Source organism: Liolophura sinensis, chromosome 10 (assembly GCF_032854445.1).
Source record: "Liolophura sinensis isolate JHLJ2023 chromosome 10, CUHK_Ljap_v2, whole genome shotgun sequence".
Classification (NCBI taxonomy): Eukaryota; Metazoa; Mollusca; class Polyplacophora; order Chitonida; family Chitonidae; genus Liolophura; species Liolophura sinensis.
Genome location: NC_088304.1, coordinates 20233061 through 20248228, shown reverse-complemented (window position 1 = coordinate 20248228; position 15168 = coordinate 20233061). Strand labels below are relative to the sequence as shown.

General features: G+C 40.6%; 1 protein-coding gene across 1 annotated transcript; it reads right to left on the bottom strand.

Annotated features, from left to right (window-relative positions):
• Window positions 1-1569: 1569 nt before the first annotated feature.
• LOC135476983 (tryptophan decarboxylase-like) lies at window positions 1570-7612 on the bottom strand. Its single transcript, XM_064757131.1, has 6 exons — window positions 7180-7612; window positions 5068-5193; window positions 4325-4487; window positions 3405-3558; window positions 2512-2686; window positions 1570-2159 (listed from the first exon to the last, which is right to left on the bottom strand). Exons 1-6 carry the CDS (start codon window positions 7610-7612, stop codon window positions 1570-1572), a joined length of 1641 nt encoding a protein of 546 aa, XP_064613201.1.
• Between the last annotated feature and the right edge of the window lie 7556 nt (window positions 7613-15168).

The window sequence follows — 15168 nt, the reverse complement described above, 5'->3', positions numbered from 1 at the left end:
TGAGGGTATCTATCGTTAGCATCACGAAGAGCGGTACATCTCCAAATTGTCAATGATAGCGTGTGGAATGTTGTCCCGTTCCTCCTGGATTGCCACACACAGCTGCTGGACGTTCTCTACAACTGGAACACGTTGCTGTATACACCGATCCAGATAGTTCCATAGGCGACATGTCGGGGGAATAAGGGGACTAGTCCAGGATGTCGAATGTTGTCGTCATCCAGGTACTCCCTGCAGATCCCGGCCATGTGAGGGCGAGCATTGTCACACTCAAATATTACATGATGGAGGCGCACAAAAGGCACGACAATGGGCCTCATGATTTCGACACTGTACCGCTGCCCATACAACTTGCCGTTGATAAAACAGAGAAGAGTGCGCCATCCATGGCATATGTCTGCATAGCGCTTGCATCCAAGTGTGCCATCACTGCTGGTACTGACATTTTGACATATGTCGATGGTACGCTCCCTCATAGTTGGGACATTTGTGGCATGTTAACAAGTGGCAAGAGCCCACTTTTTGGGTGCCCTTTTATTGTCCCTACTGTATGGACTGTCCGTGTACTGGTCAGGCTGACTGACGAGTAAATCAATAACATTTTGGGGACATGTTTCATGAAAAGTCCTTTTAACATAACATTTTTGTTTGTGAGTTTATATTTTGTAATGAGTATATATATATATATATGATCTCATATATATATATATGTATATTATATATATATATATATATATATAATATAGTATTGTATATTTATAAAATTAACAAAGTTCTCCCAAATTGGGTGTATGACTTCATTCATGACTAATACAATGCCTTTCCCGTCATAATGCTGTTAACTTGGACAAAGAATGTTTAGCCGAATCTATATACTTTGATTATTATATCCCAGTAAACAAGTGATTAGCCACAAATTTCATTTAACTCTTGAACATCCAGCTGGCTAACTTCGTATGTAGATTGACTTCAATTTGTTTTATCGTCATACAGTTGTTCTATCGCTGAATTTATAATCGCCTGTATGTACAGTGGGCATTAAGCTGAAAAATACCTCATCCTTTAGTAATAAACAATCAAACTCAGAGAATGTATATCCCAAGCAAGATTTGTAAATTTTTATGCGTGGAGGAAGACTTTACTGAATCACAAAAAAGAATATGTGGTAATATTTTTTTATTGAAATCGTACAATATTTGAAGCAGATAGTGCACACACAATTAATGAATAACCAGAATAATAATGGTCAAACATTCATAACTTGTATCACGATTAAGATTCACAGAATTTGATAAGGAAGCAAAGTTTATGCGCAGATTGGTGAGGTTATCAAAGTGGCTGCGACGTTACGCAAAACAAACCCGGACACAAACTTTCATTAAATCAGGACGAACTTTCTGTAGTTGTTTGCAAAGGATCAACGGCGTGATTTTTCTGACAGAAGCCTAGAATAAAGGCGGATGTGAAAGTATCAGATAAAAGGGAATAAGTAATTAAATGAACGCTACTTGCTCTTTATTTTACTGTGCCGCTCATCATATAATAACCTTGTCATTCTTCAAAATCACGTTAGTCGCAAATGTCTTGTTTGATGATGGCATGTAAATTCCTCTTGATAGAGGCCAGGGCGGTGTCTACATCTTCTATGTGGGACCGGAAGGACAAAATGCATAACCGGATGTAGAACAAGCCGTCTTCTTCTGTTGGTGTCAGACAGACTTGTCCCTCCTCGGCTATCAGCTCGTGCCATTTGCGTGTGACGTCATTTTCGTTTTTAGCATCCGGCGAGACATACCGGAAGGCAATAACGGTCAGATCGGGTTCCATGCAAGTGACTACATTAGTTATGGCACGTATTGACTTGAGTGCATATTTCGTCAGCCGCACTTTTTCCTCTAACGCGGCTTTAATCATATCTACTCCAAGAATCTTTAACATAAACCACACTGGAAATGTCCTGCATGGGCGAGTAAATTCAAAGGTGAAGTCTACTGGTGAATACTTCCCTCCCTCGGCTGCATCAGACATGTAGGTGGCGCTCTCTCTCGCCATCGAACTCTTCAGGTGACTCCCGTCCCGTACGAGCACAGCCGCAGTTCCGTATGGGGCTGAGAGGGCTTTGTGGAAATCCATTGCAACTGAGTCGGCCATGTTTATACCTGAAGCATACAGCGAAGACATCATTTTGATCTTAACAATTTAGTGTATTTTCTCGTTTCCAGCAAATTTTTTTCCACTAAGAGATCTTGACTAATAAGGTATGGGTTATTAATTTGCGCCGTTATTAATTTGCGTCATAGATAAATAAAAGGCGACAAGCTGAAAAATAATGCCAAATGTCATTTTTTTTCATCTTTAGGGATATGATAAAGCTCCAGGCCTACGTCTGGCCACAATACTCACGCTCTGTCTGTCGATATTTACACCCTCATATCTACTCGCCTCCCCCTCAATACCCTACCCAAACACTCCCCTCCACCGGACACCTGCATATCTGATGGATAGTCTCACCTTCACATGTTTTCTTTACAGAATCGTCCAATATTAAAAACCCTCCAACGGCAGCATCCACGTGAAACCACAGACCATTCGTCAGGGCCACCTCGCCGATTGCTCCCAATGGATCGATCGCTCCAAGGTTCATGGTTCCAGCCGTACCAACAACCATAAATGGACGTAATCCGGCCTGGAAAACATAGCATTTGCATCTAGTTTATACCGGTTTCAACTTTAGTCTTTTTTGTAATGAGTAAAAATGTTTTAAAAACTATTCACTGTCTGTGGATGACGGTTTGTATGACTCAGTTAGAAAATAGTCATCAAAACAAATATGTATTACGACTTTTAATTTAATAACAAAATTTATAACTACCTATAGTCTAATAAGAAAACGTATAAAACTAGTTTTTACTAAAAATTCTCTACGTTACCACCTTTTCCTTGAAACACATGCTATGCAAGTTCAGGTGGTGCTGGACGTTATTCGCATTACGGTCTTCTGTTTCATTAACTCAAGGTGCAGACACCTAGATATTATTAATAATCAGCCGCATTACATTCATCCGGTTAATAAAACAAGTTGCGCTTATCTAGACCTTATTACAAATTATCCACATTTGGACCTCCTGGTCGATATCTCAAGCCTTGTCACGTATAAACCAAAATGCTACAGTATTTTATTCCATTAGCACGCATTACATTTATATCTAAAATTTTGACATACACGTCTGTAAATAACTGAGGTAAATTAACACGAGGTTGCCGGTTACGTCTTGCCACTTGCCAGTGATCACACCGCATTCCATCGCTGTCCTCGTTTTACTTTCTATGCGTTAAGTTTTTTTTATTATATTATACTATACAACAATGATAATGAAGACAGAAACTGGTGCAATCCCCCGAACCTCTTGGTCTTCTGCTATCATCTCCTGAAGTTTACCGACATCCATTCTGTGATTTCTAGTAGGCACTCGCCTCTGGGCCACGTCCGTCAGTCCGACAATACGGAGAGCCCGTGTATGACAAGGATGTGCATCGTTCGTCAAGTAGACCACAGATCTAGTAAAGAACAAAAGTAGTGCGATGGCTTGATTTCGTGTTGCGCTGAGACGGGGCGGTTGTGAGGCGGTTTTGAGCTAAGGCTACAAATTCCAACGCCAGTATGTCCGTGCATGGATGTTAACGGTTTCGAAGGAAAACAAAAACGCAAAAGACGAAATAAAAAAACAAAAACCGTCTGGTGGGTGCTTCCTACCCCCATCGCAAACCAATCAAAGCGGCGGATTACTTTGACCTCCGGCCATTGCTACGAATATGACCGCGTGAATGTGAATATGAACCTCTGTGGGGCGCTTAACAACCATATAATGGCGCATTCAAGTTTAGGGCAAGAAAAATGAGCCGTTTGTTACATGTGCCTGCGGATAACAAAGTGTCCTTTTGCATTGTTTTGTGGTGATTGTATGTTAAATGTGATGACAACACAGCATTTCGAGGAATTCTAGATCAGTGACTATTATTTAACTCAATTTTACTTTAGTCATGGTGCAAAGGGGCGTATAAATTTTGTTCTTTTATAAATTACATGAACGGTTAGAATAAAACACTGACTGAGGTAAACTAACAAAAGGTCGTATTTCACCGGTTACGTGTGCCAAGTATCAGACTGTCGTCGCTGTTCTGGTTTTAATCTCTATGCTGCACGTCTAAAATAATATTATAAAGTAATGTGAAAGTGTGTAAAAGGGGAAAGACATTTACGTTTTGTGATAGCAAATACTGAGCAAAAAAGTTTATACACGTATTGTGCACTGCAACTTCTTGCCTGTTAAACTGGCTACTGTTTTCGAGCTTGATATGGCGGGCAGTAGAGAAAGCCACTATCACCCCCATGGAGGTTCCGGAGACTGTGCATCCCCGGGCTTGCTCTGGATATCCGATGATGTCACTCGCCCATCTTAGTACACTCGCTTCCATATCACAAGCACCTGCAGAGAAAACCCAACAGAATTTAGTAATCATACACCAATTATCGACAAGAGTTAAATAAAAATATTGTAAGGAAGAAAACACGCATCAGTGAGGATGTCAACTGCCGCAAAAACCACTATGTGACAACTAGGTGTGAGGTTATTTGTTTATGGTATAGTTGCCTTTCGATGTGCTCAAGGAAATCTCACTCACAGGAGGGCAACTAGCATTTTGGTTAGAGGAAACCGTGCTGAAGCCGGGGGAAACCTACGATCATCCGCAGGTTGGAAGCCAGGATGGAGGTGAACTCACAGGACGCGCATTAGTGAGAGCCTCTTGGATCATTGCGCCACACTGGCACGCTAAACATTTCGGCCATGCCCAAAACGGTGGAGCCTACACCTTCAACATCGTTTTCTAGTAAATGCAGTTGGGAAAATGGCTGTTCTCTTCTTCACACTGAATCCTTCTAGTCTCTAGTTAACACAATCTGAAACTGCCTCGTGGTCAAAAGCCAGAACGACGAAGACACCAACCAGCTTTTGCCACGCAACGCTAATGAATGTTCTACGGGGAAAAGCCAACAAAAAAACTTACCTGCATTCAGGTCTCTGTTTAGTGGCACTACGTGTGCAATGCTGGCCAGATACTCCGCAAATGAATACAGCAAATGACCGGATCCTGGAATTAACCCGAAAAAGGTCGGGTGACTTCTGTCCACACCTACAACATACAGGAATGTTGCCAAATGTTTATTAAATGACAACATAGGGTGTTGATTATTCACATGGCGGCGGGTAATAAATTAAAATTAACATCTCTGCATCATTTCGTTATCATTTTGCCTAATTCTGCTTAAGCAGTGGTGTTAGAAAGGTTTTAAGTTCCAAATTTTTTAAACACCTGCATGAACAGTTTAAATAAAACCCTAAGTCAGATGTACTGAAGAGAGGTCGAATTTGATCAGCTATGTGGGATCTTTTGCCAATTGTCGTCACCTCCTTGACTTTTATTCTCCATGCTTTGTTTTTCTTTTGTGTGCTTTGTTCCTGTATAAAAAACATATTCTGCTGGTGGACAAAGATTTCCCAGGGCTTGGGTCGTTAGAGTTATTTCATGTAAATGAGGCCGTGGTCTACATGTAGAGGTTTGCTTTGTTTATCTTTCAATTATCTAGGACACACGAGGTACAGATTCAACTCCAACCCTAGACAGGGTAGTTATAGATTATCCCTCTCTCATTGGGTGTCCACGACGCTCATGTGGCAATTTGTGCAATCCAACGTTCATTAAAGATCACTTGCCTCCCGTCAATATAACATAAGTCTAATTCATAAAGTTAAACTACACAAGCTTGGTTTCGACACCAAGAGCTCATTGCCTCGGGTAACGTCATAATTATTCAAAAACAATTTGCATGCTAGAAAACAGGCGTTGGGGAGTAATTTGTTTATAATGACTGCACCAACAAGCGGTTGACTACACTTCTGCCTCTGCTCATAGACTACATGGTTGTAGTTTCCTAACATCCATCTCTAAATCCATACCGCCGTATGGATCCATACACTACACGGTTGCAATTATGGCAGTGTCAGTAACAGGGTTTACAGTTAAACCGATATCAGTTTCTGTAACTGATGTCAACCTCCGCCAAAAAATGTTAATCTCAGCCCAATATTCATCATGGTTTTGAATAATTATGACCTCAAAAAAGGCAATGGTTCTTGCCGTCGAAACCATGCTTATGGACTTTAACATTATGAATTAGAAAAGGTGTTCAAGCTTCAGTTTCCTTCCTAATATAGACTTCCAACTTATCCATGTGTGGAGCTCGTGTTGTTAACTTGTCGCTGACTAAAGGTAATTTTGGTAGTGGGTATGGCTCATTTTTCAGAGAGTTGAATATAGGCGAGTTGCTAAAAGAAATAGACTATAACAAGACAAAATAACAAAGGAGGGTTGGGTGGCGTCATCACAAACAGTGTCTTCTTAGGGTGTAGAAATAAATTAACTCGCGTCAGACTGGTTAAATTTCATAATATGATGACATTTCGATTTTTTCAATGGGCGCGATTTTGTTCATTTTTAACGCAGCATCACAAAAATAAGAAATCAGGCTTTTTAAACTTCGTGTGTAATATTTTATCCATGCCTTTAAAGCCTTAAAACACTTATTATTTCTGATGAGATCCAAACCCAAACGGTTGGGCTCACAAATAAACGGATACCAATATAATTGAAACGTACAGCATAGAGAGAAAAACTTGAGCAGCGACGACAGTGTGATAGCTGGCAAATGGTCACACATGACTTGTGAAATACGGTCACGTCAATTTACTTGAGTTATGGTGTTATTCTATGGTGTTAACGTTTAACCTCACGTTTTTGCACTGGCCTACAAGTATCATCAGCATCCATCAATTAAACTGTTTCCGATGTTGCGCGGAATAATGCTGTGCACACTTTACGTAAAGAGAATGCGCACATGTATGTGTCAAGTGTTAATAGAAACAAAGGCTGAGACAGACTTTTTTCTTTATTTGACATACCTTTAGGCCTCATCACCGTAAGTATGCTGATTTCTGTACAAGGGCAGTGATGTATAGAAAACGACGCATAAGCTGTAGGGAGTAGGGAGAGGTTGATGAAAGGAAAACAAGATGTAATTCTAAGGACTAAGTTTATCTGAACATATTAAACGACGCTTACCTGAGCGTACAACGTCTTGGTCAAACATACATATCAACTCCTCTAATCTAATTGGATCATGTCCTAGTTGCATTATGCTTTCTAGTCTTCCAGTTTGTCCGGTTTCTTCATTTTCGTTGTTCTTAAAATGTATGCTTGGGTTAAAACGATGTGGTATTGCATTATCAGATGTGCACTTGACCTCACTATCGTGGTTCGACCTAGCTGATGGCCAATGTTCCCACTTGGAAGATTCAGTTCCTGGTTTCTTCAAACGGCTGAGAAAAAGCTTTGTATAGTCTGCCAAAGCCTTTAGTGTGTTGTTCTGAGTGGCCTCATCCTCGGTACGTTCCCACTTGTCGGCGATATCACGGAGCTGCCTTCTTTCTTCTGCCTCAACCTCGGTGCATTCCCATTTGTCTCTTCTCTCTTTTGTTTCGTGCTGACGCTCCATTGCAAATGCTGCCTAGCAAATGATATACATAGAACATCCAAAGGCAAAATGGAACCAGTCTTTTATCTGAATTGTAGTCCTATATACCGATAGATCCCATCAATCCATCAGTCAGTAAATGCTGACATGTCTTATCCTTTTTAGAAAGTCGTCGTAACAATAGCCTAGTCGTGCACGATATTAAGGGATACTAGACTATTGCAAACAGGGACTGACAACACACTATATGCGGTGGGTCGCGGGCCGGTGGTATTCACTGTATATTTAATCTATATATATGCTGGTCTGTTTTTCCTGCGACCCACATATGGGGCGGGTCGCCACCTGTGGTGAAACAAAATTGGAACGATTTAACAAAACCACGCTCGGTTTAGGCAACACTTGGTTCATGTTTACTTACAATGAAAACTTATTCACTGTATATTTAATCTATATAACTGCTAGTCTGCTTTTCCCGCAACCCACATGAGGTTCACTAGGGTTCGTATATTGCCGTGGGTTGTATGGTGACTCAATCCACACCTGTACATAAAAGATTAAAATTACAGTGTTTTTAAACTTAGATAATCCGAAAATAATTATAATTTGTTTCCTCTCATTGTCGACAGTCTGACTAGTTTTTGTATAATGTTGTTCACGGGCATATAAAATGACAGAGGTGGACCAGTACTCTTACTGTCAAGCAGTCCACTTTTTTTAAATTATTTCTTCCATAATTTACTTTCGTAGATCTTAAGGGGTTTGCGTTGAACGTTGTTATTGAAATTATTGTCCTGAAACGTCCCCTTTTTGTTGACGACTGAGTCTGTCTACGACTAGAGTATACCCGCAGCAAACATAGAAGGGTGACAGATATAACAAAGTACGTTGGTTTTCCAGAGCAAACATGCGGGCATGACAGATTCTTATAGCAAACATCCGTGCATGATAAATTCTTAAAGCAATCATACGGGCATGACAGATTCTCATAGCAAACATATAGGTATGAAAGATTATCATTATTACAGGTAACATGTTTACGTGTACTTTAAGGACGCCATCACCTGAGTTAATTCTGCCATGTTGGCCCCAAAGATAATCTTCCTTCCTGAGATAGCCGTCGCGGACGTCAGAGAAAACACCATGTGGGTCTAGCCAGTTATAGTGTTGAATGAACCAAATGAATTCCCTGAAACAAAGCGAAGAAAGAACGCGGGCATTGTGATGGAGCTTTTTGACTCGGAACGCGAGGTCTCGAATCCGGCTTTGAAGAACCATTTTTCACTTTTTCTGCTAAACATAATCACTCTCAACTAATTAGTGACCTAGATATTTACCCACTGTTTTCAGAATGTCAAAAGTTTTAGTGCATAACTGTGATTCGCTGAGCGTTCTAGACGCTGCTACGTGGCAGAGGTTCCTATTACATTCAGTAAACAATTTCAAAATGGAGATATAGATTCAACTTCTTCGCTATTGTTATACGCCCCGACATTAGGCGGAGCGTATTATATCATAGCGATTTTGTCCGTCTGTTTTTCTGTCCCTTCGTATTAGTGTCCAAGCTATATCTCCAATTGTTTTCTGCGTATAGTTTTCATTTTGGTGGATACATACATACACAGATGTCGATATGTCGCGTCTCACATTTGCCTATTTCCGCGATTGTCACGTTTACCAGATTGCCATTTCACTGTGTATACTATATAAATAGATATGGTTTCGTGTCCAGGCTATAAATGCAACTGTTTTCTGTGTAGAGTTTTTATTTTTCGTGGATACATAAATACACAGATGACGATTTGTCGCGACCCTCATTTGTTCATTTCCGCGGTTGACAAGGTTATCAGACCGCCAGTTTCCCGATATATCCTATACAGATAGATATGATTTCCTGTCCGGATTACAACTCCAACAGTTTTCTGCGAAGAGATTTCCTTTTAGGTGGATACATACATAAACATATTGGGATATGTCGCGACTCATTTTTGTTATTTCCGCGGTTGTCATGGTTACCAGATTGCCATTTTTCCCATGTATACTATATAAATAGATAAGAATTCCTGCCCGTTCAAGAACTCAATTTTTTATCTACAGTTTTAATTTTTGGTTGGTACATACATACACAGATGACGATGTGTCCATGCACATACGGCCATTTCCGCGGTTGTCATGGCTACCAGATTGCCATTTCCCAATGTATAGTATACAGATAGATATGATTTCTTGTCCGGGCTATTACTCTAACAGATTTCCACGTAAAATTTTAATTTTTAGTGGATGCATAGATAGACAGATAAGAATGTGTCGCAACTCACAGTTGTCAATTTCCGTGGTTGTTATGGTAACCAGATATCCATTTTCCTTATGTATACAGTGTAAATAGATAGGAGTTCGTGTCCGGGCTATAGCTGTGCCTGTTTCCTTCGTAGTATTTTAAGTTTTGGAGGATACGTATGTAATGGGAAAATACCCAGGTTCGTAGGTTAAGATTCCAAACGGCGTGAAATAAACTTTGTGCAAGGAGTGGAGCTCAAACACCAGGTTTGTAAAACGAAGTGATAATTAAGAAACATAGCATAACTCTGGTCAAGACCTAAAAGAACAATTATGTGGCTTCCCACATGCCCCAGGGAACATTTACAGAAGAGGTTAGGGGTGAGGAAAGGTCTACATTTGCCATGCTGGCTGCGTTGGGCTTAGGTTGCGACCAGAAGGAATCTACTTTGCGGGTACACCTTCTCGTACCAACGACAGTTGAGTGCACCTTATTTCATCTCTAAAACTTCCCACAAAGCCCAGAGTGTTCCTACGCTTCCAGGTTCTCCAGCTGTAACTGTCTTTCGTGGCTTTTCCATATTTCCCTTTAAGCTCTAGAATCTTGGCTAGACATGGATCACCTCCCTGCAACATACGTAACTCGCCCACTGACCAATTGCGAAACCAATCAGCAGCAGTACGTAGAGAACAATCCACTAGCTCACCCTCGTAACTACATGTACCTGATTGACAGAGGACACATTATTGTCACCGACGTCATCTTTGTCACTCTTAAGACTAGCATAATAATCGTCGCAATATACCCGTTTGAACTTCCTAGAAGTCAGCATTGACATGCATACAACGTTTCCGATGTTCGATCAAAAAGTCATATGTGTACAACACAGCAATCCACCTAGCAACCATCCCTGCCGGGTACATAAAATTTCTAAGCCACCGCAACGAGGAGTGATCAGTCCTTAACACAAACCATCTGCCACAAAGATAATGGTGGAAGTGTTTGATAAAAGAAACTACTGCCAACAACTCCTTATTCGTAGTGCCTTCGGTGATGTTTATTGAGTGTTTTTTCCTGCGTAAAATATAACACGTTCCTTACCACCCTGAACCTGCAATAGTACAGCTCCTATTCCAGTAGCACTGGTATCTGTATCTAAGATTAACTCTTCCTCTAGCAAAGAGTGCGCTAATATAGGGGAATATGTCAATTGTTCTTTCAGTCTATCAAATATCAACTGACAGTCGTGGTCCCATCGAAACCTCACTGCTTTTCTGGTCAAGCCTACAAGTGGTCCAGTGGAGGACGACATTAAACTCACGACAGACCCTGTCTCTAACGACATCTCTGCAGTTCTTTCGGCCAAGTCTACCTTTCCAAAGAGACAGGATACCCTAACTACACTAACGCTAACATGTGGCCAATTTGAGAAGGGCTGTATCAATGGCCTCCGACACAACACTATCTAGTTTAAAATCGTATTCCCCATATCATTTTATTGATCAACCTGTGTTTCTCCAACAACCATGTCAGCACAATTATACCACAAATGCCCGTGTTTTTGGCATCAAAGGGTTCCCTTTTCTAAAGAGGGTATATTTCTTAACATTCTTTTTCAAATTTTCAAGTTGCTGCTCTATAGAAACAGTCAGCCTACGAATTTGCTCCCGAATCTGCTCTACCAAGTATCCAAACCCACAGCTCTCATACACCCCATGTCAGTCTTTGTGCCGAAGTGTGGCTTGAGAAAAAGCTGTTCAGTTCCTTCCCAGTTTCGTGCTCAACCGCATGAGATGTGGCAGCTTTTTGGGTCTTTGGATGATTAAACATAATATGCTTAATCACTTCTGTGCCTCCAATACCAGTCAAAAATTGTTCCAATACATTTTCTTCCCCATACTCCTTGGGCATATCCGGGAATGCCAAGCATCCCAAACGTCGTAGCGCATATCCAAAGGCAGTTGGTGGCTCTGCTGCAGAACCCACTTGTGACCGAAAAGAACACCGGTGAGCCATGTTCCTCTCCTGTGGGTCAAACCTTTCAACCAATACTGACTTCAAGTACATAATTTTTAATGCAATCTTTGGAAAGATCCACACGGAGCTTTTGTGTATCTCCTCGCAGGCACATTGCTGTTGTGCCATTTCAGTAGAATTCCGATCATTCCACGTGGCGACCTGTTGGTCTACCGATTGGTTCCTATTGCTAAGCAACACTAATCCACTGCCCATATTCCTACGCTTCTTTTGCGACTTTTTACATCCAGCGTCTTCTTCCCAATTCCTACCAGTGTTTTGAAACTGTACACCCCTACTAGACCTTCGTGCCGAGTCCACATCTGCAAAGGTTCTCTCAGAATTAGGTACGCATATGTCATGATTTATTCCAGTCGTCATACTGGAATCCTGGTCACATAGTGTCATGGATTAAGATTCCAAACCGCGTGAAATACGGTTCGCACCAATTCGAGCCTGCTCAACAGAGCGGAACTCAAACATTACGGACATGAAACTTAATGATGACAATAATAAACAAAGGGAAAATCGAGAAACATAACTCTGGTCAAGATTTAAAAGAACATTTTATTGCAGAGGGAAGGGGCGGGGAAAATAAATTTCCACAAAAGTCGTTTCTGTCCAAACACAGCGTAGTTTGAATTGCCCCAATACCGTGGGTTTTCTAAACGAACTTGATCATCAGCAAAACATGTCCAAAAAGTTTTACAGACAAAAACTCTTCACAAATTGTACAAATGTATCCAAGGGATTTAACTCTTCTCCTACCCATACATACACAGATAACGGTGTGTCGCGACTCACACTTGCTCATTTCTACGCTTGTCATGATTACAACATTGCCAGCTTCCCTATATATATTTAATAGATAGATATGTTTTCCTGTCCGTGCTGCAAGTCGATGAAATGCCCCCTCTGGATGGATCTGAGCGATCGCTGATGAGTGGAAGAACTCCACGTTTGTCCCAGATGCTCTTGCATGTCCCGTGTGGCGGCACAGAAGCTTCATTAACACGTATGATCGTCTTGAATACAATGGAAAGAGGGCATGATAAATGACATTTTCGAACATGCGTAGAACCGGATTCGCATGTAAGGACTTCAACGGAAATTGAGATCACATACGTTTCCCATAACCACGTTGTAAAACTTAAAAATGATTTCTGCAAAACCATATCACACATATATATGCAGGCTGTTCAAATTGATTTATAGCAATTGTCTGTACATATGTGGATGTACATAGGTATTGGTGTTACTTAAACTGTATTATCCAGGCGATTAAAGCGTGTATTATGCTAGAATAGAAGTTGTCGATAACAAAATGTGTATCTCAGTTGTGCTTTGATTGCATTTATATTTTTTTTATTTATTTGATTGGTGTTTTACGCCGGACTAAAGAATATTTCACTTATACCACAACTAGCATTATGATGGGAGGAAACCCACGACCATCTACAGGTTGCTAAACACCTTTCGCCTCGTGTGACCGGATGATAGGCCAGCATGAGGTTGACTTAAACTCACAGTGACCACATTGGTGAGGGGCTTCTGGGTCATTTCGTGCGAACCCCTTCGGCCACGGAGAACACGCCTTTGATTTTAACTGTTCATATATCCAGTGTGGCGATCTAATTCAACACATTGAATAGACTCCCCTATCCCCGGGTTAAGCGACATTAGACAAAATCAGCAATCAGAGCGCCAGAGATTCTGGACGGTCTGTTTATATTTACTCACAAGAACATTATACTAATTGTGATACTTTAGAAACTTAGAGTGAAGACACTTGGCGGAATAACCTTGACAAGCTTGTTTTTGTTGTAATAACTTGGAACGTTGATAGAAATCGTCACACAACACACATGACCTAACAAACGCTACAAGGCGAGATATATACACGCGATATCCAGAACACTTTGGTATATTGGTGTTCAAGTAAGGATAATTTAAAATGTCAACATTAAAACTATCCCTTTTGTAAAGTTTGGGAGAAAGGAAACCTCTTTGGACTTTGTACAAATATAGGTCCAGATAAGATGTACCATCAACAGAATCTGTGGTTTCCGTCCAGTGGCGTGTGTATTTATCTTTCATAGAGTTTGCTAGATACGGATTGTTCAAAGCTAACAGATCATCAATACGCAGTTCAGTGAATGAGAAATATCGAATCTGATATAGTTTCTACATATAGTCGAATTCATATGAGAACAGGCATAGGCCGGCCAATTTTGTACCCATAGAAATACATATACACTGTTGATCCCATGACTCGTAACTTTTGTGTGCAGTGGAACAGAAGAAGGCCTTGATGTCTTTGAGGTTAATATAGTAGTGGCCGGTTTTATTAAATACTGAAAGAATAAGTGACGGAATTCTATCCATAAAATCCGTGTGAGGAATAGTAGCATAGAAAGTGGAGAAATCCCAAGTAGGTATGTCCTTGTACGGTACAGGTATTTGAGCGTCTAGTTCTTCGGTGAGGCGTTTAGAGTTTTTATTTATCCGCATATAGTTGACGCCTTAAACTTTTCCTTTCCCCAAAATGACTGTTCTTCTTGTAGTACCATCGTTAAGAGAGTCGATACAAGTTTGGTTGTGCACCTTTTTGACCCTGCAGTGGATGTTTGCATGATGATTTATGCATGGTTTGGAATCCAGTAAAGTTGTGGTATGTTGGTGTGACGGGAAGGTACGGATATACGTTTCTGTTTGGGAAAGAAGTGGTCTATTTTCAAATAGTTCCTCCAGAGTATACGTTGTTTGACTTTCAAATGAGTATTAGTATTAATATGGTGGATTGCATACACAACCCTTTTCTTAGCTAGTTCCAGGGAAGTTTCAATGCCTGAAGATTCGGCCTTCTCGGCTTTAGACCACCTTTGGCAAAGTTTTCAAGCGCTGAAAAGATATTTTTTATTAGCTCACATGTTTAACTTTCTGGACTCTGTATACTTCGGAAACCACAAAAGCAGACAAAGTAAGTCATAATTGTTTACAGTATCAAGGTTACCGGTCATGACGTGTTGACATGGATGGTAAATGAGGTCTCACAATTCACAATCACAACTGTATCTACAAGATGTATAATCACACATCTCAAAATATTTGACTGCTTTCGCGTGATTACTTGTTTAAGACATCTTATTAAACTTCCTCCAACCATTGTTGCGTTGACTCCTATAAACAATTGCATTGTGTTAGAATCCTGTGATTGACGAGATGTGACGTTGTCAATTAATGGGAAAACTGGACTGCAAGCTCTGCCATCCAAAATAGTTTT